At 57.0% G+C, this 26,213-nt stretch overlaps 1 protein-coding gene across 2 annotated transcripts in view; it reads left to right on the forward strand.

Annotated features, from left to right (window-relative positions):
- SEMA6C (semaphorin 6C) overlaps nucleotides 1-26,213 on the forward strand; it is a 93,355-nt gene that overhangs the window by 45,405 nt on the left and 21,737 nt on the right. For both annotated transcript variants that reach the window (XM_032781264.2, XM_032781265.2), the window contains exons 3-15: nucleotides 14,153-14,355; nucleotides 14,809-14,923; nucleotides 15,575-15,632; nucleotides 16,181-16,237; nucleotides 17,106-17,207; nucleotides 17,932-18,022; nucleotides 19,304-19,426; nucleotides 19,946-20,034; nucleotides 20,646-20,863; nucleotides 22,992-23,123; nucleotides 23,624-23,779; nucleotides 24,609-24,782; nucleotides 25,413-25,550. In XM_032781264.2, the coding sequence (XP_032637155.1) occupies nucleotides 14,238-14,355; nucleotides 14,809-14,923; nucleotides 15,575-15,632; nucleotides 16,181-16,237; nucleotides 17,106-17,207; nucleotides 17,932-18,022; nucleotides 19,304-19,426; nucleotides 19,946-20,034; nucleotides 20,646-20,863; nucleotides 22,992-23,123; nucleotides 23,624-23,779; nucleotides 24,609-24,782; nucleotides 25,413-25,550 (1,571 nt within the window). In that variant the 5' untranslated portion in view covers nucleotides 14,153-14,237. The remainder of the gene's footprint in view (nucleotides 1-14,152; nucleotides 14,356-14,808; nucleotides 14,924-15,574; nucleotides 15,633-16,180; nucleotides 16,238-17,105; nucleotides 17,208-17,931; nucleotides 18,023-19,303; nucleotides 19,427-19,945; nucleotides 20,035-20,645; nucleotides 20,864-22,991; nucleotides 23,124-23,623; nucleotides 23,780-24,608; nucleotides 24,783-25,412; nucleotides 25,551-26,213) is intronic.

The following is a 26,213-nucleotide window of genomic DNA, read 5'->3' on the forward strand; positions in this document are numbered from 1 at the left end:
AAACGGAACCAGAGGCCTGAATTCCAAGGCCAGATGGGACTGTTGGCATCATCTCATCTCACCGCCGGCGTAACGCAGGCCTTGGTCCGCCCTGAATGAATGTGGCCAAGCTCAGCTGAATCTTGTCTCATGCCCACGTCGGGTGCCTTCACCCAAGCATAGCAGCTCCTGCGTTTTGCTTCGGTGGTCGCTGGTTCAAATCCCCAGCCCGTCGTCCGAGAGGGTAGATATCTCTATTGCCTCAGGGGTGGCGTATTGCGCGGGGAGACATTGCATAATGCGTCGGGGCTGTGCAAATATCCCTAATAACGGAGACAAGCGTTATTGTCATTGCTGTATGGCGGGTTGTCCTTGGAATTCACTCCCCAGGAAGGGTTGCTCCAGGCCCATGTCTCTAACCTGGCCCTGGTGGTTTCCTGTTTTCCTGCTTGGGCCGGGTGCTCTGCGCTGGGAGATGGGGGGATGCTCATCTGGCTGGGATGGGGTACATTGCGATGTAGGCCCGGCTGGGGAAAAGAATCATAGAAGATTAGGGTTGGAAGGGACCTCAGGAGGTCGTCGAGTCCAGCCCCCTGCTCAAAGCTGACCAACGCCAACTAAAAGACCCGATTGTGTGATGAGAGTAGGTGCTAAATTACTGCCCGGTGGTCTGATTTGATCAAGCAGCTCTTAGAAACCGTATGTGGGTCCTTTGAATGCCCTGGTTCTACCCCAGCAAGTTGCCTTGTGATACAGGGAGAGGAGCTCACATTCGGTGGCCCATTCCATCCTTGGCCTCTTTGCGGCGCTTGCCCGCTGGGGGGCACAGTCAGAGCTGGATTGTTACCTACTGGTGCCAGGGCCTTGTGATTTGTACTGGGGGGGGGGGGGGCACATTGTGCTCGGCACTGTACAAATGCAGAGACTGCCCCTGCCCCAAAGAGATTACAGTCAAAATAGAGACAGGCCAGGAGAGGAAACTGAGGCACCATGTGGGGGAGTGATTGGCCCAAGATTGCAGGGCTGGGCCTGGAACTCACAGCTCCCACAGCCTAACCTAGTGACCCACCCACCAGTACACACAGCCACCCTGATTCCTCTGCCATGGAAGAGGATGCCTGTGCCCCATCTAAGCACTTCCGTGGAAGGCAATGACCAACACAGAGAGAAAGTTTGCCTGCTACTGAGTTATTATTAATATCTATTAGGTGTATTTCGGTAGCACTAAGAAGCCCCAGTCATGGATCAGACCCCCATGGAGCTAGGCGCTGTATATTATCTATTAGGTGTATTATGGGAACACTTAGGAACCCCAATCATGGTCCAGACCCCATGGTACCAGGTGCTGTACATTATCTATTAGGTGTATTACGGTAGCACCTAGGAGCCCCAGTTATGGCCCAGACCCCATGGAGCTAGGCGCTGTACATTATCTATTAGGTGTATCATGGTAGCACCAAGGATCCCCAATCATGGCCCAGACCCCATGGTGCCAGGTGCTGTACATTATCTATTAGGTGTATTACGGTAGCACCTAGGAGTCCCAATCACGGCGTCGATCCCATGGTGCCAGGTGCTGTACATTATCTATTAGGTGTATTATGGTAGCACCAAGGAGCCCCAATCATGGCCCAGACCCCATGGTGCCAGGTGCTGTACATTATCTATTAGGTGTATTATGGTAGCACCTAGGATCCCAATCAGGGCGCAGATCCATGGTGTGCAGGTGCTGTACATTATCTATTAGGTACATTATGGCAGTCTGCCGTTGAGCCCAGGTCATGGGCCCAGACCCCATGTGGGCGCTAGGCACTGTTAACAAAGCCCAGAAGAAACAGATGATCCCTGCCCTTAAAGAGCTCACAATCTAGAGAAGAGACAGCGATGCAGACAGAAGAGAGCCCAAGGCTCCAGTGGAAATCTCCAGGCCCTAGCCTCGCGAGTTGAAAGGCCAGGGTGCTGAGCCATCCTGTCCCCCCTTCGCCCACTGTCTGGCAGCTCTCCAGTCAATGCCACAGCAGCTCGCTGGCGCCTGAGCCAGGCCTCGTTCCTGGCCTATTTATAGTTGAGCCACCCAGGCAGGACAGATGGCGTGAACAGCCACTGCCGTTTTCGACCGTTTCTCAGCCTATCGGGGATGTCCTTCACATTTTGCTTTTTCTCGCCCCTTCCCTTCCCTTCCCCTTCGCCCGGACTTTAAAATGATGACAGTTTTATGGCACAACGAGAGGAAAAAAAACCAACACCTCTCCACCCTGCAGAGCTAGACTGAGATCAGGGCACCACGCATCTCCCCGGGACCGTGGGAGACCAAAGCAGAGAGGCCTTGGCTTAGATGAGAAAAAAAGTTCTCCAGTTTCTAACTAGGGGGGGCAGGTTAACCCTACCTGCCTGCAGCTCTTTTTTTTATGCCAGCCTCTTCCATGCTGATGCCAGCCGTTGGCAGATGCAGCTCCCAACGTAGTTAGCGCTAGCTAGTAATTGCTCCGACAGGTTCCAGCTTTAACAACTCTGTTTCCACAGGGGCTTGTTATGACGGAGCGCCTGGTTTCCACGAGAACAGGGCTCCTTGTGCCAGGGCGTTACAACAAGACAAACCACCGGCAGCGGGTGGGGAGAAGTTGGTAAACGTGCCTTGCAGAGCGAGCGGGCAGCTGCATGTGGTAGCACCAGGATCTTTGGGTTCAGTCTTGCTTATATTAAATCCCCTCTTGGTAGGGAAGAGTTTGAGCTGGGAGGGCTGCTAAGACCTGCCTACTTTAACCCACAGAAACCATAGAACCCAGGAGTCTTGGCTCCCAATCCCATCCAGCTTCACCCGCACATCTCCTCCCCTCCCAATGCAGGGCATGTTTGATGATGAATCCTCTGGGAGTGGGGACTCGGTGACTGGCCCGAGGTCCTCCCTCCCCACCCATTGCATCCCATGGCGAGGTTCACGGCCCGGAGACGGAGGATCCTGATGCCCCGCTAGTGACCAGCGCTCCGTGTGAAAATGCCGATGGATATTGCCACGGATAGATCGGCCCAGGATGTATCCCATCCCTCTCTCTAGCGCTTTGTGTCTGCCAGTGTTATTACAAGCCCCCAAGCAGTGGCTTTCCCCAGCTGCAGCTCGTGTACAGTTGGCTCTAAATATAGGCATTTTGGGCCCTATTCCACCCCCTTCCGTCTGCTCAGCTTCGAAATGGGGTTAATGTTCACTGGGTGGAACTGCAACAAAAACTCACCGAGGAATTGATAGGCATGCATGAGTCCAACACCCTTAGGCTTGCCCATGAGTTGAAGCGCAGAGGACAGGGACCATGCTCCTGGGTTCTGTTCCCTGCTCTGGAGGGGAGTGAATGAGTTGGTACGCGTAGTATTGGATTGGAGCCAGACTCCTTCTTGTGGTACAGTAGGAAGGCATTAGCAGCGGACTCCTGGGTTCTAGTCCTTGCTTTGGTTACAGTAGGCAGGCCTTAGCAGCAGGACTCCTGGGTTCTAGTCCTTGCTGTGTCTTACAGTAGGCAGGCCTTAGCAGCAGGACTCCTGGGTTCTAGTCCTTGCTGTGGGTTACAGTAGGCAGGTCTTACCAGCAGGACTCCTGGGTTCTAGTCCTTGCTGTGGGTTACAGTAGGCAGGCGTTAGCAGCAGGACTCCTGGGTTCTAGTCCTGGTTCTGGAAAGGTGTGTGGCCTAGTAGGTAGAGTAGGAGGGGCTTAGAGTCAGTACTGCTAGTCTCTTCACACCTGTGAGAGGGGAGTGGAATCTAGTCATCAGAGTAGGGGATACTGGGAACCAGGACTCCTGGTTTCTATTCCCAGCCATAGGAGGCAGTGTGATCTAGTGGTTAGCACAGGGGATGGTGGCTCAAGACTCCCAGGATCTGTACCGAGCTCTGCTAATTCCTTGCTGGGTAAGTCACTTCCCATCTCTCTGCCTCATTTTTCTCCATCTGTCAAGTGTGAAAAATGATCCTCACCCACCTTTGCAATCTCCCGGTGTGTATCGCTCCGCAGCCAACGGCCTGGGCCAGCTGTAGCAGGGAGGGCTGAGTCCTGGCTACTCTGTGCCCTGGGGTAAAAAGAAACCTTCTCTCCATGTTACTCACCATCTATTTTTAAATGGTGTTGAAAACAGAAAAGGGCCCCTTCCCCATCAGTCTAATTATAAATTGGCTGGAACGTCAGTTTATCAAGTGTAAATAAATCCGCCCCGGCCTCCTTCTCACCTGCTGGGCTGTGCTGACAAAGGAGAGCTCGGTGCACGCCTCGCTGGGATTCTGGGAATGGCACAGAGCTCGGGGAAGAAATTCATTTTCGGTCTATATTTAAAACACGTCTTTGCCGTCTGTCTCCCCCCCGCCAAATTCATGGCTTTTCGTAGACTGTGCTGGCTTCGCAGCACCTGGGATCGGCTTCTCATTGGAATGAGATCCAGGGAAGGGATCTAGCCAGCTTTGCAGAAGCAGATCTCACTGCCCGTCATGCTGGCCCAATATTTTCTCCCCGGGCTGTCTCCACCTGCTGTCTCTTGTCCTAGACTGCAATCGTGGGGTGACTGCAGCGTGTGTAAACGTACCCCAGCTAGATTTCCTGGGGCTTGCTCGGCTGCTGGAGCAGGGAAGCCCTGGCAGCAGCTGTGCAAGTCTCCCCCCCCAACCCCCACTGGGTAATTACATGGGCAGCTAGCCCATGCTGAAGTCCATTCTGCCACAGCTTCGCGAGATTAAAGCCAGCTCGGGGGTGGCTGCACAAGCTGCAGATACACCCTGTGCATCCCAGGCCTCAGTTCCTGTTTGTCCCTTTATGTGTTTGGGCTGGGATCCCTCTGGAGAAGGGATGCGCTCTGCTCTGTCTGTGCAGCGCCTGGCACAATGGGGCTCGGATCTCAGCCGGGGGCCGTTCCCTGCTACCGTCATGCTTCCTGTAAAAGAAATCAGACTGGATCTGGGGAAAGCTGTGTACATTCTGACACCCTTTAGTAGCACCTTTCCACAGATCTCAATGCGCTTTACAAAGGAGGTCAATACTGTTATCCCCGTTTCACAGAAGGGGAAACTGAGGCACGGGGTTGGGGAAAGGACTTGCCCAAGGTCACCCAGCAGGCTAGTGGTAGAGGTGGGTCTAAAACTCAGGCCTCCTGAGTCCCAGGGTAGTGATCCACCCACTAGGCATCACTGCTGAAGGTTAGCCATCCTAACTGTACCAAAGCTTCTGCAGGATGTTAACCTAGGCCCTTGGCTGTTTCCAGGTAGTGACGTACTGCTAAGCTGGCAAGCCATGTCAGTGGGGTGATTTGACTCACCTCTCGTTCAGTGCAGGCTGGAGGTTCATAACCAGTGTTCTCCCGTCTCCTGGCTGCTGACAGGCAGTGAGCAAGGAGGGAGGGGGACGAATTCTCAGCTCAGTCACTCACGAGGGAGCCATATGATCAGCCCCGGCGCCGTGTGTATTTTCATTGTAACTCAATCACCAGGAAGAACAAGCGCTGGGAGGCAAGAACAGCAAAATGCAGTGAGTCTCCCGCAGGAGCCTGCTGAGACTTCCTGGAAAAGGCCGATAAACAGCTGGCTTTCGCCCTAACGGGGCTTGAGGTTTGCTGCATCCATCCCCCCTATTACCAGGGCACAGTTGAGATGCAAACAGAGAAGCCATGCGGCTCAAGGGCTTGCCCAGCTCCCGCTGCTTATTCCCAGCTCTGAGACCGCAGCTGCTCCATTTCATTGGGTTAGCCTGGACGCAGGGCAGTTAACAGGGTTCCGGAGAAATTGCCGCTGATGGTTTAAACCAGGATCTCCTGGCTTTTACAACTACTTAGTTACATTACGGCAGCAACTCAGGTAGGGGCCCCATTGTCCTGGGCACTTGACAGATGTGGAGCGAGAGACAATCCCTGCCCCAAAGCCCTCCCAAGCTAAACAGATGGATGCAGGGGAGGGGAAACTCAGGCACAGAGAGTGGACAGGTTCTCCAGCCCAGTGTTCTCTGGCAGGTGGCTGAGCTGGGATGAGAACCCAGGTCCCCTGCCTCCATCGGGAGCCTGGAGCCTCTTATTAGCTGTGGCGGAGCAACCAGACCTGGGTGCTAATGGAGTTTTGTGATTAGGCCTGGATGTTTCCCCTGTTGGCAAAGGGCTCCTGGCTACACTTTGTGCTCCAGTGCATCAGCTCAGCTTTCTTCATGATCAAGAGTCCAAGCCAAGTGACCACACCTCCTTCTGCTCCGGAGTCCAGGTCCCCTCGCCCCACTTCGGGGGACCGTGCGTCGGCTCCATCGAGTAAATGACAAGGAGTAGCAGGGTGTGGCTGAGAACGATGCCCGACACTGGGGGGCATCTTCAGGGTGCCAGGTTCTTCCCCCCCCCAACCCCTCCCGGCTACTGCCCAAGAAAGCGACCGGCCTGGGAGCCTGTCTTTGTTCTAACCTGGTGCCTCATCACAATCAGATTACAGCTAATCAGTCCCAACTTCCAATTAGCAGGTGATTGGGATGGCGCAGCTCGTCATAATTAGCAGTGCAGCAGGGAGCTCGGGCTGACGGGAGGGGATGGGGTGCTGGGACTTGCAAACTGGCTGACGATCTTTAATCATTCTCCTCTTCCCAGATCCTGCTCACCCCCCACTCCTCCCACACATGCCCCCCAGCTCCCCATCTGAGCAAGAATTAGGTTGTTATGAAGACACAGGGGCCTGCCTGCAAGCTCTCCCGGAAAACCCATAGGTAGAGAAGCATGTAGGATAGTAGATAGGTGGATGGAGCGAGGCTCACATAAGGCACTGGATGGATAGGTAGACAGAGAAGCAGGTGTCCTGAGAGGTAGGTTAGATGAATGCATGTGGGAATCAAGGAAGGGTACATGTCATGATGAACAGGTGCATATGGCACTGGATAGCCAGTGATGAAGGGAATCCAGGGATCCATGGAGCGGTATGTACAGAACAGGGTGGATGGACGGAAGGAGGGCAAGTGTTTATGGCACAGGACTGAAGGGAGAAAGGGAAGGCTGTGCATCATGATGGATGTGTATATATAAGGTATTATGACATTGAATGGAAGACTGGACGGAGCGGTGTGTAGGTGATGGAAGGGATGGTTGGATCTGTGGAGGGTTGTGTAGGTGATGGAGGGGATGGATACATGGAGGGGTGTGTAGGGGATGGAGGGATGGATGGATACATGGAGGGGTGTGTAGGGGATGGAGGGATGGATGGATGGATACATGGAGGGGTGTGTAGGGGATGGAGGGATGGATGGATGGATACATGGAGGGGTGTGTAGGGGATGGAGGGATGGATGGATGGATACATGGAGGGGTGTGTAGGGGATGGAGGGATGGATGGATGGATACATGGAGGGGTGTGTAGGGGATGGAGGGATGGATGGATGGATACATGGAGGGGTGTGTAGGGGATGGAGGGATGGATGGATGGATACATGGAGGGGTGTGTAGGGGATGGAGGGATGGATGGATGGATACATGGAGGGGTGTGTAGGGGATGGAGGGATGGATGGATGGATACATGGAGGGGTGTGTAGGGGATGGAGGGATGGATGGATGGATACATGGAGGGGTGTGTAGGGGATGGAGGGATGGATGGATGGATACATGGAGGGGTGTGTAGGGGATGGAGGGATGGATGGATGGATACATGGAGGGGTGTGTAGGGGATGGAGGGATGGATGGATGGATACATGGAGGGGTGTGTAGGGGATGGAGGGATGGATGGATGGATACATGGAGGGGTGTGTAGGGGATGGAGGGATGGATGGATGGATACATGGAGGGGTGTGTAGGGGATGGAGGGATGGATGGATGGATACATGGAGGGGTGTGTAGGGGATGGAGGGATGGATGGATGGATACATGGAGGGGTGTGTAGGGGATGGAGGGATGGATGGATGGATACATGGAGGGGTGTGTAGGGGATGGAGGGATGGATGGATGGATACATGGAGGGGTGTGTAGGGGATGGAGGGATGGATGGATGGATACATGGAGGGGTGTGTAGGGGATGGAGGGATGGATGGATGGATACATGGAGGGGTGTGTAGGGGATGGAGGGATGGATGGATGGATACATGGAGGGGTGTGTAGGGGATGGAGGGATGGATGGATGGATACATGGAGGAGTGTGTAGGGGATGGATGGATGGATGGACGGATGGATACATGGAGGGGTGTGTAGGGGATGGAGGGATGGATGGATGGATACATGGAGGAGTGTGTAGGGGATGGAGGGATGGATGGACGGATGGATACATGGAGGGGTGTGTAGGGGATGGAGGGATGGACGGATGGATACATGGAGGGGTGTGTAGGGGATGGAGGGATGGACGGATGGATACATGGAGGAGTGTGTAGGGGATGGAGGGATGGATGGACGGATGGATACATGGAGGGGTGTGTAGGGGATGGAGGGATGGATGGATACGTGGAGGGGTGTGTAGGGGATGGAGGGATACATGGAGGGTTGTGTAGGTGATGAAGGGGATGGATACATGGACAGGGCATGTAGGTGATGGGAATGACAGCTGTTGTCTGCACTCCCACAGATGTTGCCTGTATCCAGGAGGTGACAGCAACAGGAGGGTGGGGGGCTGACCCCTGACCAAACCTCGGGCCCCCAGGTGCGGTGGGTGCTGGGGTGCTCAGCTGCTAGTGCATTCTGTGTGGGGGCAGATTCGCAGGGCAGGGGCGGGATGGGGCCTGTGCCCAGGGGTGCACTGGGATTCACAGCGAGATGGAGCCTTGGGTTGGAGCCCAGGTGCTCTGCTCCAGGCACCAGGCTCCAGGCAGGTGAGTGGCTCCAGCCCTCCCCACTCAGTGGGTGTTGCTGTCGGACTGCAGAGAGCCCACAGCCCAGGCGGCCCATCAGCATGGCCAGCACCACGCCAGGACCTGGCACTCCAGCCTGGCCACCCCAGCAGCCTCCGAGGGCACAGGGCCGGAGCGCCAGGACCCGGAGCTGGAGCTTGTATGTGGCTATGGGACTGGGTCCTTGAAATGGTGTTCCATTCATCCCTCCCCCACAGCTGGACACACACACACACACACAAACACACACACCATGCATTGCCCCCGCAGCTGCAGACACACACTATGCATTGCCCCTGCCTGACTTTACACACACACACACACACACACACACAGCCTCATCCTTCCTGGACACACCCACACACGCACACCGTGCATCAGTAATCCCCTCCATGCATTGTCCCTGCTAGGGTGATCAGACAGCACATGTGAAAAATCAGGATGGGGTAGCTGGTAATAGGAGCCTATATAACAAAAAGACCCAAAAATCGGGGCTGTCCCTGTAAAATTGGGACATCCTGGTCACCCTAGTCCCTACCGAGCTACACCTCCACATGCCGTGCATCCCGCTGCCTAAACACACGTGCGCACACACAAACCATGCATTGCCCCCACAGCTGCAGACACACACTATGCATCACCCCTGCCTGACTACACACACACACACCGTGCCTCATCCTTCCTGGATACACACACACACCCCATGCATCACCCCACCCCCACCAGTAATCCCCTCCATGTATTGTCCCAGCCCAGCTACAGCCCTCACATGCCATGAATCCCGCTGCCTGGATACACACACCGTGCATTGCCCCCACAGCTGCAGACACACACACACACTATGCATTGCCCCTGCCTGACTACACACACACGCACACAGCCTCATCCTTCCTGGATACATACACACACATACACACACCATGCATTGCCCCCGCAGCTGCACACACACACACACACACACTATGCACTGCCCCTATCAGACTTCACACACACACAGCCTCATCCTTCCTGGATACACACACACTCCTGTTCCCACGTTCACTGACACACACCCACACACACTCTCATTCCCAGTCATTTCCATACTCACACCCCTCCCCCCTCCTCTCCCTCACACTCAGCCCAGCCTCCCTCCATCTCTCTGTCCCTAGCACCTCCTTTGCTCCTCTTTTCTCTTCTTCCTTCCCCAGTGCTGTCTCCCCTCCCGCGTGGCTAACCCCCACTGCCCCGAACCGGGACCCCAGCCCCTCCGCTCCCTATAAATCTGGCAGCACAAACTCCCATCCCTGGCTAGTCACAGCTCACCACCCCGGCCTGACCGCACCAGGTTATTTCTAAAGCCTGGCACGTGGCTCCCGGCTGGAAAACTGCCCTGGAATGGGGTCACCCCGCAGCCCACCCCACGAGCCTCCCTGTAATTGTCATCATGTTGGGCATTAATTGGGCTTTGGTGGCTATTTCCCCTTCCTGGGGCAGGTCTCTGACTCCTCCCACAACCCAAGGGGAAAGGGGCACAGCGCCGAGATAGCAGGTGGCATGAAGCAGTGGTTAGGGCAGGTGACTGGCAGCCAGGACTCCTGGGTTCGTCCGGCTCTAGGACGGGAGTGGTTTCTCATGGTGTGAGCAGGGGGGAGGGGACTGGGAATCAGGACTCCTGGGTTCTATTTTCAATGCTGGGATGGAGCTCTGGGAGGGGAGTTGGGTCTAGTGGTCAGAGCAGGGGGGTGGAGCTGGAAACACTCCTCCGATAAAGAGTTTGTTGTCACGTTTTTCCTTTTAAAACGTGTGTCTGTCCGTCTGTCTGGGGCTCTGCTCCAAACTGCTGCTGAGCTGGCCTTTGCAGTAGCACCCCCACGTCCCCCCCTAGTTGGCTAGTTTCTACCCCCCTTGCCTGTGGTCTGGGGAGCCCTCCGGGGGAGGGGGGAGCGGAGAGCCCACATCCTGCCTGCGTGGGAACTCTGGAGGGTGGGGAATCGTCTCGGGCTCCGTCCTGGAATTACCGGAGAGATTTTATGAGGCTCCCGCAAGAGCCAACATGCGTCAGCGCCCGTCAGCGCCACACGGCACTGACGCCATCACCTGCCTCTGCTCCGGGGCACTGGTTGCCCGCTGCACCCCAGGGGAGGCCCTGTGGGCAGAGCCTGCTAATTGGCAGCTCAGAGTGTGGCTCTCCTGGGGTGTGTAGATGGGGAGAGGCTCCACCACACCTCTCACACACACCCCTTGTACACACGCCGCTTTTACACCCGCATGCTCCTCACACACACAGTCCTTGTACACCCGCCCCCACAGGCCATACATCCCCCTTTAACACCCCCACGCCCTGCACACACACACAGTCCATGTACACCCCCCCCACAGCCCATACACCCCCTTATACACTCCCACACCCCCTCTGACAAACAATCCTTAAACACTCTCACATCCCCTCACACACCCTCCTTTTACACCCTCATACTCCTCACACAGTCTTTGTACACCCGCCCCCACAGGCCGTACACCCCCCTTTTACACCCCCACACCCTGCACACACACAGTCCTTGTACACCCCCCCCACAGCCCCTACCCCTTATACACTCCCACACCCCCTCTGACACACAGTCCTTATACACTCCCACACCACCTCACACACACCCCTTTTACACCCCCATGCCCTGCACACACACACAGTCCATGTACACCCCCCCCACAGCCCATACACCCCCTTATACACTCCCACACCCCCTCTGACACACAGTCCTTATACACTCCCACACCACCTCACACACACCCCTTTTACACCCCCATGCCCTGCACACACACACAGTCCATGTACACCCCCCCCACAACCCATACACCCCCTTATACACTCCCACACCCCCTCTGACACACAGTCCTTATACACTCCCGCACCACCTCACACACACCCCTTTTACACCCCCATACCCTGCACACACAGTCCTTGTACACCCCCCAGTCCATACACCCCCTTGTACACTCCCACACCCCCTCTCTCACACACTCCTTATACATCCTCAAATCCCCTCGCACACAAAGTCCATGTACACCTTCACATCCCCTCACACACAGCCCTTTTACACTCCTACACCCTGCACACACACAGTCCTTGTATACCTCCTCACACGCAGCCCATACATCCCCTTTTCCACTCCCACACAGCTCTTATACACTCCAACACCCCTTCACACACACAGCTTTTACAACTCCCCTTATACACCCCTCGCACACAGCCTGTACACACACACTTATACATAGACTCACATACACCTCTTACACATCCGCTCACAGGTATACACATACAATCTTTACACACACAGGTTTACATAGACACCTATACACCTTATACATCCCCCACAGCCCTCACACACAGCCTGTACACACAACATATAAACATAAACACACACACACTTTTTACACCTCACACACACAGTTATACGCGCACACCCCTTACACGTCTCCCACACCTGCTCACACACAGGTATACACACTCACTGGTATACACATACACAACCATTACACACACACGCAGTGGTCTACATAGCACGCACCGCTTACACATACGTTCACACACACAGGGATACACTCACACACACAGGCGCCTTACACACGCCCAGGTTTCAGTGGTGCTGGAGCAGGTTTTCAGTGGGAGTGCTGAAGGCAGAAACCATGTGTTTGGGTTGTTGTTACTACTTCATGCAGCAGCACCTTGATGTGGGGGGTTAGCCATGATTGGGGAAGAGGTGTGGGTCCTCTGGCATCGGGGTAGGGGAAGAAATGGGGTTGCTTCTCCCCCGCCCCCGTGTTCATCCCTCTCTGATTGCTCCCTTCCTCCCCCCTCAACCCAGATCTGAGGCTGCAGCTCCCATTGTAACTTGACCCCTTGCTCCAGCTGCTGCTCCCTAGTGCTTGCAAGCCCCATATGCAGGGGAGGGGCGGGTGAGGGTCTGGTACCCTGTTTATAACCTGGCCTGGGAAGAGCTCCAGCCCGCAGGACAAAGTGGAGGCTGGGTGGGGGAGGTGTTCACGCGCCTCCCCATCCCCGCTGGGATGGAGCCCGCGCTCCCAGAGCACCCGCATCGACCGGGTATTCTGAGAGCGGGTGCACCGTGGGCAGGGTTTTCTGTGCTCCTGCTGGAACAGGCCTGAGTTTTCAGCAGTCCTCAGCATCCCCCCATCCCATGTGGCTGCTTGTAGGGCCCCTTGGCATTGGGCATGGTGTCTAGTGGTTAGAGCGGGGCGGTGGGTGGGCTGGGAAAGCCAGGGCAAAATGAAAAGGCCTTAAAACAGGGGTAAATTAAGCTGATGCTCCTTTTATGGACCCATTAGGCTGCCAGGGGGCACAATGACTTCTTAATGTAAATAAGAATCAGACTACAAGATCTGGGCATCTGGCCTCCTGGGTTCTGTTTGCAGTCCTGGGAGGGCAGCAGGGTCTAGGGGCAAAGCAGGAGGGTCTGGGAATCAGGACTTCTGGCTTCTCTCTTCAGCTCTGGCAGGGGAGTGTAATCCAATGGTTAGAGCAAGGACGTAGGAGTCAGGGCTTCTGGGATCTAGGGAAGGGGAATGTGATGTAGTGGTTAAGGGTTCTTTCCCAAGATTTGCAGCTGACCGGATGTATGACCTGGGGCAGTCACCCTCCCGCCTGCCTCAGTTTCCTCATTTGTATAATGAAGTGGTGATGCCTTCACAGGGATGCTGTGGGCTTTAGTGAGTCAATGCTGGTGAATTGCCTGTATCTGCCTTTCCCTCTGATTGGTCCTTTGACTCTGCTGTTACCAATAGACTCTTAAATTAATTTTTTGTTGTGTGGTGGGGGGGGGGGGCGCGGAGGTTGTGGGCGCGGATTAACCATCTTGCTTCCATTTGGCCTTACCGGCTTCTCTAGAGCCAGCCCAGCCTGACTCACGGCACCCGTGTGTGTCCCGTTCTCTCCCCACTGTGCCCGGTTGGACTGACCCAGTGTTAGCTGCCCTGCACCCCAGGCCTCTCTGTCTGCACAGCACCCTCCTTTCAGAGCCCTGTCCCTGATTAGGACGGATTAACCTCCGTCCTTCCTGTGCCATGCCCCACAAGGCATCAACCAGAGGCAACCTGAGGGGGGCGCTAGCTCAAGAAGAGGGGGTGCCCGGAAGGCAGGGCTGGAGCACATCGACAGGGAGCCAGAGCGTGTGGGAAGCTCCCCCGGCCCCAACTCCGTTGGCACAGCCCCTTTGTTCACCCTACCCTGGCTCGGGTGGAACGAGAGCTTGTGAGGCACGGGGCGGCGGGGGGGCGCCTCCATGTTCTGGAGAGGAGGAGGAGGAGCTGCATAGAGCCAGCAGCGTGGGCTCCAAGGTTGATGTGACAGTGACAGCCCCCCCACCCCCGTCTCCGCAGGGCCTGCCGATGGGCGAACGAGCGATGGTCCAGTTGTAAGGCCCAGCTGGTTCCGCTCTGCTCTCCGGCTGGGAAGGCCACGAGGATGCCCCCCTTCTGCCCTGCTGCGGCCACTCTGCTCCTCCTGCTGAGCCGATGCCTGCTGCCATCTGCGCTCTCCTTCCCCAAGGACCTCGCTCCCCTCAGCACCGTGGGCCTGCCAAGTAAGCTAGCCTGGTTGCGCCCTCCACGCTGCCCCCCGGAGCAGGGAGCCCACAGCTGTCGAGCCACGGGCCTGGGCTGAGACCTGCCACGCTCGTGTCTCCCGAGGCAGGTGCCTGCAGGACAGGACGCTGGGCGAGCCACATAGTGGCCTTGGCCATGGCTGCTAGACCACATGGCCTGCTGCCAGGACCACGAGAAGTCCCCCCCTCCCCGTCAGAGGGAGAGCAAATGGGATGGCCCCTGCCTGGGCTGGGGTGTCTCCCCAAGTCTGGAATGAACCCCTGGGAATGGAACAGGGTCTATAAGTGGGGTGTGGGGGGTGATGTGTGAAGGACACTATGGGGTTCTCCTCAGCTGCTGTGCTGGGATGTCACTGGTGGCCATCGTGCGGGGGGGACCCCATGCTGGGGGAGGTGGAAGCGTATAATGGCCGCCCTATTCTCTGCCACCAGCGACATCCACGTACCCCTGCTTCCGAGGCCTCGCCGGCGACAATGACACGGCCCAGCTCGGCCTGGACTTCCAGAGGATGCTGCGGCTCAACCAGACGCTCTTCATCGCCGCGCGGTGAGTGAGGAGAGAGATAGCCCCCAGGGAGCATCGTGCCAGGGCACCCCACGTGCAATGCGGGGGCCCTACACCCCTTGCCCAGATGCCAGTGTGCACACCCTTCGCCCAGCTGTGTGTGCACACCCCTTGATCAGCCGTGTGCACGCCTGTCGATCAGTTGTGTGTACATATACCCCTCACTCAGCTGTGTCTATGCCCCTAAATCAGCTGTGTGTGCACGCCCCATGATCAGCTGTGGGCTCACCCCCTCGCTCAGCTGGAGTGAGCACACCCCCTCCCACATCATCACAACTACAGCACAAACCTGCCCCGGCCCTTGCACAACCAGTGTGAGCACACCCTGTTCCACACACCCCCAGCCACAGAACAGACCCCCCCATGCCTCTCGCACAAGCACAGTGTGCACACGCCCTTCACTCAGCCACAGTGCGTGGATCCCCTCCCGCATGGTGCACATGGCCTCACACACACAGCATGGTCCCATCCCGTACAGGGTCCCCTCAAACAATCAGAGCCTGCTCACACACCTCGCACATGACCACAGCACACTCATATACACCATCACACACACCCTGTCCTCAGCCGCGATCCTTTTGCCTCCTCCCGTGCTCGGGAGATTATAATGTTCCCTGCTCTCTCTCTCCACAGGGACCACGTTTACGCCTTTGACCTCAGCAAGACCCCAGAGGAGTTCTATCCCGACAGGGTAAGGAGGAAGGGGACTCGCGGCAATGGTACTGGGGTGGGACTGTTTGGCAATCTTCCCTCATGTCAGAATGGAGTGCAGTGCTTAGAGCATGGGGCTGGGAACAGGACTCCTGGGTTTTTTTTCATCTCTGGGTTGAGGGGTTAGAACAGTGGCCTGGGCATTCTTGGCTCACGCTACTCAAGAATCATAGAAGATCAGGGTTGGAAGGGACCTCAGGAGGTATCTAGTCCAACCCCCTGCTCAAAGCAGGACCAATCCCTAGTCAGATTTTTACCCCAGTTCCCTAAATGACCCCCTCAAGGATTGAACTCACAACCCTGGGTTTAGCAGGCCAATGCTCCCCCAGTTATGCTCAAACCCCAGCTATCCCTCCCCAAGAGTTAAAATCTGTTGTTCTGGGGCTGTCCACAGAGCATCCTGTGACCTCCACTGCCGTCCTGCCCTTCCCTTCCTTAGCCAGATGCCTGCGGGGTCCCATGCTCCCCCCAGAACACCTCTGTGCCCCTCCTAACCCCCTTCCTTTGCCTCTGCCACCCCTTCTCTAGCATCTCACCTGGAAGACCCAGGACATGAAGAACTGCGCCATGCGTGGGAAGCTGCGGGTAAGAAATGTGGCTCTGCCGCCAGATGTTCCTGTACAAATGTTCACTTCTCAGCCACCCCAGGGAGAGGGGAGAGCTGGAGTCTGGAAATGCCCCTGTGCAAGTCCTGGAGCCTCTCTCTCCCCCATGAGATCATAAGAATGGCCCTACAGGCTCAGACCAAGGGTCCATCTAGCCCTGTATCCTGTCTGCTGTCAGTGACCAGTGCCTGGTACCCCAGAGGGAATGAGCAGAACAGGTGATCATCAAGTGATCCATCCCCTGTCGCCCATTCCCCGTGGGTCTCTGAGCTCCTATAGCAGGGAGCAGCTCTGGGTGCCTTGGGAGATTCATCCCCCCTTCCTGGGAGATGTGCTCTAAGGACCCAGTCCAAAGCCCATGACATCTACAGCATCAACGGTCGGGAGGGTTGGCTTGGGGCCCCACTCCGCAGGGTTGTGCCATACCCCATGTGCCTGTCAGATGTTGCCCTCCACCCCAGAGGTGGCTGGATTCCAGTGGTGCTCTAGGCACAAGCTTCCAAAACATTTTGAGATCCTCCAGGCTGGAAGGGGCTAGGGAAATGTGACATCTCCTGGTTCCTGTCTCCTTTCTTCATCATTAACCCACGTTCTGGTGCCGGGTGATCTACACACCCGCGCTACCCCAGGTGACTCACTCCTCACCCCCATCAGAGCCAGCTGACCATGCCCCCTTCTTTGCCCCTCCATGCCACCTGATTGCACTTCCCCTATACCAGGGAGCCCACCCCCATCCCTCAGACCCCCCCCTTCCCAGTGCTAGGGAAAGCCATGCCCCCCCTACAATGCCAGGTCCCTCATCTCTTCCCCAATCCCCTTTCATTTGGATCATGGCTAACCCTCCGCAGGACGAATGCTATAACTACATCAAGGTGCTGGTGCCCAAGAATGATCAGAGCCTCTTCGCCTGTGGGACGAACTCCTTTAATCCCGTGTGCCGGACTTACAAGGTGAGGGCACCACCCACCCGTCCCCCGCACTGGCCGGTCTGCAGCATCACAGAGCCCCACGGGGACCAAACCCAATCCCCGCTGAGCTCAGGTGGGGGCTGAGGTGGTGGGGCTTGGGAGGTGGATGGACGCTCATTGCTGGCTGGATCCCTCTCTCACTCAGCACCCTGCACACGCTCAGGGCTGTTCCTGGTAGCCTACGTGTCTGGGCAAATCTGGTTAGGCTCCAGTGAACTTCCAATAATCATGCTGCAGGGCTCTTAGGTTCCAATCCAGGCTCAGGGCTCAAAGGCCGGGCCGGCAAGTGGCTGTTGGGTGATCCCCAAGTGAAATGAGTTTGCTAGGGCTCAGCCCAGGTGTCCAGGACTCAGAAACCACCCCCTTGTGGGCAGCTTCAGCAGAGAGGCCAAGGAGTGAGTGGGTCCCACAGACTGGAGTCTCCCCCAGGCCAGGTATGAGCGCACCTTGTCCGATTCCCCCAGGGTCAGGGTGGGGCAGTGCATGCTGAGAGCAGGAAGCCCCATCGGCCGTGTCTCCCTATCAAAGGTAATGGGGTGGCCATCAGCTCCGTGGGCTGCACTCAGGCCATCCAGGATCTGTGTGAGTCAGCCCAGCCCAGCCCACCTTTGACGAGGCCCCATGCATCGCTGCGACGTGCTGTTCTGTAGGGCCCTGGGGTGGTATCTGTGTGGCCCATGAGTTCACCTCGGCCCTTGGTTCCCAGATCAGCAGCCTGGAGCAGGAAGGGGAGGAGCTGAATGGACAGGCCCGCTGCCCCTTCGATGCCAAGCAGACCAACGTTGCCCTCTTTGCAGGTATGCTGCCGGGTCCTCGGCGGGTGGTGGGACACAGGCTGAGGGGGGCAGCCAACCTCCAGATGCTGTGCTGGGATTGGGGGGTGACGCTCAGGGTCCAGACACCCCATGGGGAGAACAGGGGGTCTGATCCCCATAGAATACGCAATTGCACAGGCAAGTGGTCACACTGTGCAGCCAGTCATGACACGCCAGCCTGCCTGGGGGACAAGCCGCTTCTCCCTTTGTTTGGTCACAGACTTTAAAGCATAATGTCAGTGAGCATCTTAGTCCTGTCACATTGTGCACCATCAGCTGAGTCAATTGCTTATTCTTTGGGGTTCAGACCCCTGTTCTCCACCCAGGATGTCCAGACCTGAGGGTCATTCTGAGGCTCCAGGAGGGAGTTTACACACAACTCTGACCCACACGGGAGTTTTCATTCTGACACCGGGGAGCGCTGGGTCTGCGGGGCAGGGGCTGGGACCCATCTTTGACACGTGTGCATTGACACATGGGAGTGTTCGCGCACAAAGCCCATGGAACAACTCCCCCCAGGGGCCAGCCTGCAGCGTCCCACTGAGAGGGGCAGAAGCTGCCTGTTGGCTCAGTTCACCAGGGATAAATCCTTGATGGTGATCAGCTCAGTCCTTGCCCCGAGGTTACCAGGACTGGGCGCTACGGGGCACGTGTGGGGCACCCCCGGACAAACCCATCTGCATCACACTAGACAGCTCCCTGAGCTCCATCCTCATGTTTCCTTCCTTCCTTCCTACATGTCTAGCTATCGAATGTGTCTGGGGTGACCAGACGTCCTGATTTTATAGGGACAGTCCCGATTTTTGGGTCTTTTTCTTATATAGGCTCCTATTACCCCTACCCCTTGTCCTGATTTTTCACATTTGCTGTCTGGTCACCCTAAATGTGTCTGTCCCATTCCCAGACACCCCCTCTGTCTGTCTGTCTGTCTATCCCCATACACACCCATCTATCTATCTATCGCCATACACCCCCTCTATCTATCTATCCCCATACACCTCTCTCTATCTATCTATCTGTCTGTCCCCATACACCCCATCTATCTATCTGTCCCCAGACACCCCCTCTATCTATCTATCTATTCCCATACACCCCATCTATCTATCTGTCCCCAGACACCCCCTCTATCTATCTATCCCCATACACCCCATCTATCTATCTATCTATCCCCATACACTCCCTCTCTTTATTTATCTATGTATCTAATCTCCACTTTTCTCTCCTTCCCTCCCTCTCTCTCTCGTTCTTCCTCCCCCCTCCCAGACGGGAACCTGTACTCAGCCACCGTGGCAGACTTCCAGGCCAGCGACGCGGTGATTTACCGCAGCCTGGGCGAGAGGAGCCCTGTGCTCCGCACCGTCAAGTATGACTCCAAATGGCTGCGAGGTGAGGGGCCAGAAGCCGTGGGTAAGCCCCGGCTGGTGAGGGGGCGAGGGAGCAGCAGGAATAGGTCGCATTCAGGAGCCTTGCCCCCAGGCCAGGATTCGCTTGGAGCCGTCCCAGAGAAGCAAATGACTCATATCAAGGGAACTAGCAGGATCCTTAGCGCTAGCAGGGAGCATAGATTAGTGGTTAAAGCAGAGGGCTGAGTGCCAGGACTCCTGGGTTCTGTTCCCAGCTCTGGGAGGGGAGTGAGGTCTAATGGTTAGAGCAGGTGAGACTGGACTTCTGGATTCTATCCCTGGCTCTGCTACTAGCTCTGGCAAGCCCCTTCCCCACCCTTTGCCTCAGTTTCCCCCCATGTGTAGTGGGGATAACAGTGACCCAGCCCTCGGGGGGGGGCAGGGCTCCGAGGCAGCCTGAATTAATATCTGCAAAGTGCTTCGCGCTCCTTCTGCGGCTAGTGCCTGAGACGAACACATGTATCATAATGGCTTCACCCCCTGTTTCTGCCCCTCCCTGCAGAGCCCCACTTCCTCCACGCTCTGGAGTACGGGAATTACGTCTACTTCTTCTTCCGGGAGATCTCCATGGAATACACCACGCTGGGCAGGGTGAGTGCTGGGCAGGGCCGAGGGGACTCAGCGTGGCCAGGCCCAAGGGATGGGATGCAACCATGGCAGGTGGGGGTTGGCATGCTGGCAGTTGGGGGCACAATGCCCTCTGGGTCACCCACAGCCCAGTGTGGCAATACCCCAGTCCCCGGACATGGTAACAGCCTGACAGCCAATGGGGCCCGTGCCCAGCACCTCCCAGCCTGGGCTTTGCAATGGGGTTGAAGGTATCTGGGCATCTAAATCCCATAGACAGGGAAGCTGAGGGGATCCCTGAACCCTTTAAGCCACTTTCTAAAGCCCTGTCCCCTTGCTCTCCATGGGGGGATTCTCAGTGGGAGTTGCTGGGTACTGAGCAGCTTTGAACAGTCCGCCCCTTAGGCTTGGAGCCTGCTGTGTGCCCATCGCTGTGGCCTCTGGCCAGGTCGTGCTTCAGTTGAGCCCCACAGCAGGAAGAAAACACCCCCCAGCGTCCTAATCCAAGGCAGCGTAACCACTCAGCCCAAAGGCTGGGCCTGCCGCAGGGCACCTCAGCCTGGCTGGAGCTGAGAGTTAGCGCCCCTGGCAGGGCCGGCCAGTCCCTCCCCATAACCAGCGCCCTGTCCCGGCAGGTGATCTTCTCGCGCGTGGGCCGGGTGTGTAAGAACGACATGGGAGGTTCTCCCCGTGTGCTGGAGAAGTACTGGACCTCCTTCCTCAAGGCCCGGCTCAACTGCTCCGTGCCCGGAGATGCCTTCTTCTACTTCGACGTGCTTCAGGCTGTCACCGACGTCTTCCAGGTCAACGGGCGCCCCGCCATCTTCGGGGTGTTCACCACCCAGTCCAACAGGTACCACAGCCCCCCTCCAGCCCTGCCGGCTCGCTCAGTGGGGTGAGTCCTCCTGGGCCTTCCTGCAAACGGCCCAGCAGCACCCAGGGTGCAAGGCCCTGGAGTGTGGCACTGGGATGCCATGTGCCTTCGCGGGCCTCTCGAGGAGGAGGAGGGAGGAATCTGAGGGTGCTGGCAGGAGGGGAAGGGGTGAGATCCACTTCTCAGCCTGGGGTGGGGAGAGCTGGCTCTGCTGCTGACTTCCCATGTGACCATGGATAAGTCACTTGATCGCACCATGCCTCAGTTTTCCATCATAACAATGGGGGTAAGGAAACATTCCTGCCTCCCAGGAGAGTGGGAGGATCCATCCATTCCTGTCAGTGACGGTATCCGATGTGGAGCAGAGGAGCCTGTTAGAAAAGGCTGAAAGGCACAGGCGCAGCGCTGTGGGAGGGGGCCTGGCTTCTATAAATCCCTCTGCTGTGCCTTCCCCATCGCCCTGTCACTTCCTGCCTGCAAAGCCCGTTGGGATTCTTTATAAATGACCCTATGATAACAAGTGATGTGCGCAGCCCAGAGACCCTACAATAACAAACCAGAGTGCACAGCCCAGAGACCCTACAATAACAGACCAGTGTGCACAGCCTAGAGACTCCACAATAACAAACCAGTGTGCACAGCCCAGAGACCCTACAATAACAAACCAGAGTGCACAGCCCAGAGACCCTACAATAACAGACCAGTGTGCACAGCCTAGAGACTCCACAATAACAAACCAGTGTGCACAGCCCAGAGACCCTACAATAACAAACCAGAGTGCACAGCCCAGAGACCCTACAATAACAGACCAGTGTGCACAGCCCAGAGACCGTACAATGACAGACCAGTGTGCACAGCCCAGAGACCCCACAATAACAAACCAGAGTGCACAGCCCAGAGACCCCACAATAACAAACCAGAGTGCACAGACCAGAGACCCTACAGTAACAGACCAGAGTGCACAGCCCAGAGACCCCACAATAACAGACCAGTGTGCACAGCCCAGAGACCCTTCAATAACAGACCAGAGTGCACAGCCCAGAGACCCTACAATAACAAACCAGTGTGCACAGCCCAGAGCCCCGACAATAACAGACCAGTGTGCACAGCTGAGAGACCCCACAATAACAGACCAGAGTGCACAGCCCAGAGACCCTACAATAACAGACCAGAGTGCACAGCCCAGAGACCCCACAATAACAGACCAGTGTGTACAGCCCAGAGACCCCACAATAACAGACCAGTGTGCACAGCCCAGAGACCCTACAATAACGGAGCAGTGTGCACAGCCCAGAGACCCCACAATAACAGACCAGTGCACAGCCCAGAGACCCTACAATAACGGAGCAGTGTGCACAGCCCAGAGACCCCACAATAACAGACCAGTGCACAGCCCAGAGACCCTACAATAACGGAGCAGTGTGCACAGCCCAGAGACCCCACAATAACAGACCAGTGTGCACAGCCGAGAGACCCCACAATAAGAAAACCCCCCTCACCCCACCACGGTGAGGGCCATTTCCAAGGAAAGCGAAGGGACCAGGGTGGGGAATAGATCGTGCCCATTATGGGGGGATGGAAAGAGACTAGGGGGTATCATGGGGGGGGATAGAGGGGGGATTTAGGGCTGGGGGGGTGCTGACTGGGGAAGGGATAAATGTGTGGGGCAGAGAATGAAGGGAGGAGGACCCTGGCTGGGTGAGGGGGTGCTGGGCAGGAGGGGGCATAGAAAGGACAGGATGGGAGGGGCTGGAGGAGAGTCCTGGGGTGGAGGTGGGATTAGAACGAGATGCAGGGGAGGGGGACTTGTGGCGGGTCTGAGATGGACTGAGATGCTGGGGGGTGGGGAGGGGCAATGGGGCTCTAGCCCCTCCTTGCTCACAGGTGCCCATACACTGACTGTGACCCCCACCCCTCACGTCGCAGCCTCTGACCCCATTAGCCTCCTAGATTGCTGCAGCCCCCTCAGGAGGTCGGGGCCTGAAGGTGACAAGGAGGGAGATGGCTGCAGGGGGGTGAATCCAAGCTGGGCCCAGCAGCAGCTGGATTGAGGTTGGAGCCACCGGCAGCCCCACTCATGCCTCCCCTCATGTCTCCCACCCCACAGCATCACCGGCTCGGCCGTCTGCGCCTTCTACCTGGACGACATTGAGCGAGCATTCACCGGGAAGTTCAAGGAGCAGAAGAACGTGGATTCTGCCTGGACCCCAGTCCCGGAGGAGAAGGTGCCTAAACCCAGGTAAACAGTCCCCCCCGACCCCCCTGAAATGGAGCAGGACGTGTGGGGGCTGTTACTGGGCACAGCCCCTGGCCTGCCCATCAAGACAATGGGCCAGAAGCCAGGACTCCTGGGTTCTATTTCCAGCACTGGGACTAGGGGCTAGAACAGTGGCCTGGGCATCGGAGCAGAGGGTTGGGAACCAGGACTCCTGGGTTCTTCTCCTGGCTCTTGGAGGGGAGTATGGCCTAGTGGTTGGAGCAGGGGTGGGAGCCTCTTCCAAGTGGGGTCTAGGGGGTTCTACCCTGGCACCTTAATTTTGTAAAGAGGTGGACACAAGGTTTTGTTAATGCAACATCGGCTCCCTTGGGGGTTCCCCAGTCCAACCCTGTGGATGGGACTGGGAGTTGGGCGTGTGAAGCAGCTACAATATGGGGGGGCACTGCCCCCTACCCGGTGCCAGCTGAGATGCCACTCCTGGACCGCCTGCACCTACATCTGGATTCTCTCCATCCCTGCAGGCCAGGCAGCTGTGCTAGCGTTGGCCAAGCGGCCGGCTACAGAACCTCCAATGAGTTCCCCGACGAGACGCTGGCCTTCATCAAGTCCTACCCGCTGCTGGACGAGGCCGTGCCCGCCGCCACAGGAAGGCCCTGGTTCACCAAGACCACCAGCAGGTACCCTGTGAGCGCTGGGGCTAGAGGGGCAGCCGAGGAAGGCCGAGGCAGGGAACCATCAAACCCAGCCAGGTCCACCTAGTCCAGGGCCAGCTTCTCCTGTACCGCATTCGCCCCCATCAAGATGGTCTCAACCTAGGGCAAAAGGGCCCCGGGGAGGGGGCTCCCAGACCTTCCCCTGGGAGCTGATGCTGTCCGGACGTTTTCCCTGCTAAATTGTCCTCTGGCTCCATTTCAGCCTGTCCACTCCAGTCCCTGATGGCTCATCCTAAACAGCCCTGTGCGGCCTGATCCTCTGGCCCAGCTGTGCCCGGGGAAGGGGAACTGCACCAGGCTCTGCCTGGCATTGAGGGGCAGCCATCAGTGGCGGAGGCAATCAACCCAGGGCTCTTGGGCTGGGATCCTTTGGGGCCAGTAATCCTATTGCTATTGGCCAGTGGTCAGTGAGAATAAACCACCTGGACCCTGGCGACAGACCGGCCTCTGCACACGTACCGGTGTGTGCGGATGTGTATGTGTTCACGGGGGTGTGTTCACATGTGTGACACGTGTGTGCACAATGGTGTGCGTTTGCATGTGCGTGCGCCATGCCCAGATACAGTTCTGTGTGTGCCCGTTGGGCACATGTGCATGCATTTGGAAGTGTGATCACGTGTGCACGGGTATGTGCGCGTATCTGTTATGTTTTTCCCTTGTGCAGTAGTGCGTATGCAGGGGTGTGCATTCATGTGCACACACGTGGGTGCACATGCATGTTCGTGTGTCTGTGTGTCCAGTGGCTGCCACACCAGGCTCGTGCCCTGACCTCGCTCCCTGCCGCCCCCCGCAGGTACAAGCTGACTCAGCTGGCAGTCGACACAGCCGCCGGCCCCCACAGGAACTACACGGTGCTGTTCCTCAGCTCGGAGGACGGGAAGGTGCTGAAGGTTCTTACCGGGGCGAAGGAGAACTCCAGCGTGGAGACTCTGCTCCTGGAGGAGATCAACGTCTACAGCCCGGCCCAGTGAGTGCAGCCGGGGCAGTGGGCGCTCCGCACAGCCCTGTGGGAGGGGCGCCTGGACGGAGGGATAGAGACTAAGCAAAGTGCTCACTGGAGAGCGTGAGACCTAGTGGATTAGAGCAACCTCCTGGATTTTGGCCTCAGTTTTGGGGACACGAGGTCTAGGGCTTAGAGCAGGACTCCTAGGTTCTGGCCTCAGTTTTGGGGATGCAAGATCTAGGGCTTAAGAGCAGGACTCCTGGGTTCTGGCCTCAGTTTTGGGGACACGAGGTCTAGGGCTTAGAGCAGGACTCCTGAGTTCTGGCCTCAGTGTTAGGGAAGTGGTGTCTAGTGGTTAGAGAAAGAGGGGAGGGGGATCACGGCTCTAGGGTTCTGTTCCTGGATGTGGCTGACTGATTAGCAAAGGCACCTGGGAGTCCGGACTCCTGGGTTCTATTCCCCTGTGCCACTGACTAGCCGTTTAGCCTGGGAGTCTTCACCTTGCCCCCTCTCTGTGCCTCAGTTTCCTCACCTGTCAAATAGGGAGAGCGCTTCTGCTGTCCCTGTGCTCTCGTGGGAGGAGGGGCTCAGGCCAGCACAGGGACGGGGGATGCAGGCTTGGTTTTGACTTTGGCTCTCTGTGCTCGGCCCCAGGTGCAACGTGAAGAGGGAGGACAGGCGGATTTTGGGCCTGGAGCTGGACACGGCCCGCCAGGCCCTGTATGTGGCCTTCTCCAGCTGCGTGCGCCGTGTGCCACTCAGCCGCTGCGACATCTATGGGAGCTGCCGGAAGTGAGTGAGGAAGGGCCGTGGGGTGGGCGGGGGCCTGCTGCCCTCTGGCTTGGAGGGACCTTGTCAGCAGAGTCCTGAAGGTCCGGCAAGGCCCAGGGCTCCATTCACACAGTGCGCGTGCTGGGACGGATGAGAGGGATGGGAACTGTGTGTGTGTGTCAGGTGGGGGAATGTGTGTGAGTGTGCACGGTGTACAGCATGTGTATGTGTGTTGGGGGAAGTGTGTATCTGAGTGTCAGGGAAGTGTGTGTGTGTGTTTCAGGTGGGGGAGTGTGTGTGTGTGTACAGCATGTGTATCTGTGTCAAGGAAGTGTGTATCTGAGTGTCGGGGAAGTGTGCACGTGTGTGTAGGATATGTGTGTTGGGGAAAGTCTGTGTGTGAGGGCATGGGGAGTGGACAGCATGTGTATGTATGTTGTTGAAAGCGTGTATGTGTATGGTGGGGAAGTGTGAGTGTGTGTGTGTGAGAGAAGGGCAGGTACAGCATGTGAATGTGTGTCGAGGGGAAGTGTGTGTGTGTGTGTATGTGAAAGGTATGGGGGTGTAAAGCATGTGTATGTGTGTCAAGGGGAAGTGTGTGTGCGTGCATGTGTGTGTGTGAGTAGGGTGTGTGTGTGTGTTGGGAAAGTCTGTGTGTGTGTGTGTAGAGTGGGAGTGTACAGC

Source organism: Chelonoidis abingdonii, chromosome 11 (assembly GCF_003597395.2).
Source record: "Chelonoidis abingdonii isolate Lonesome George chromosome 11, CheloAbing_2.0, whole genome shotgun sequence".
Taxonomy (NCBI): Eukaryota; Metazoa; Chordata; order Testudines; family Testudinidae; genus Chelonoidis; species Chelonoidis abingdonii.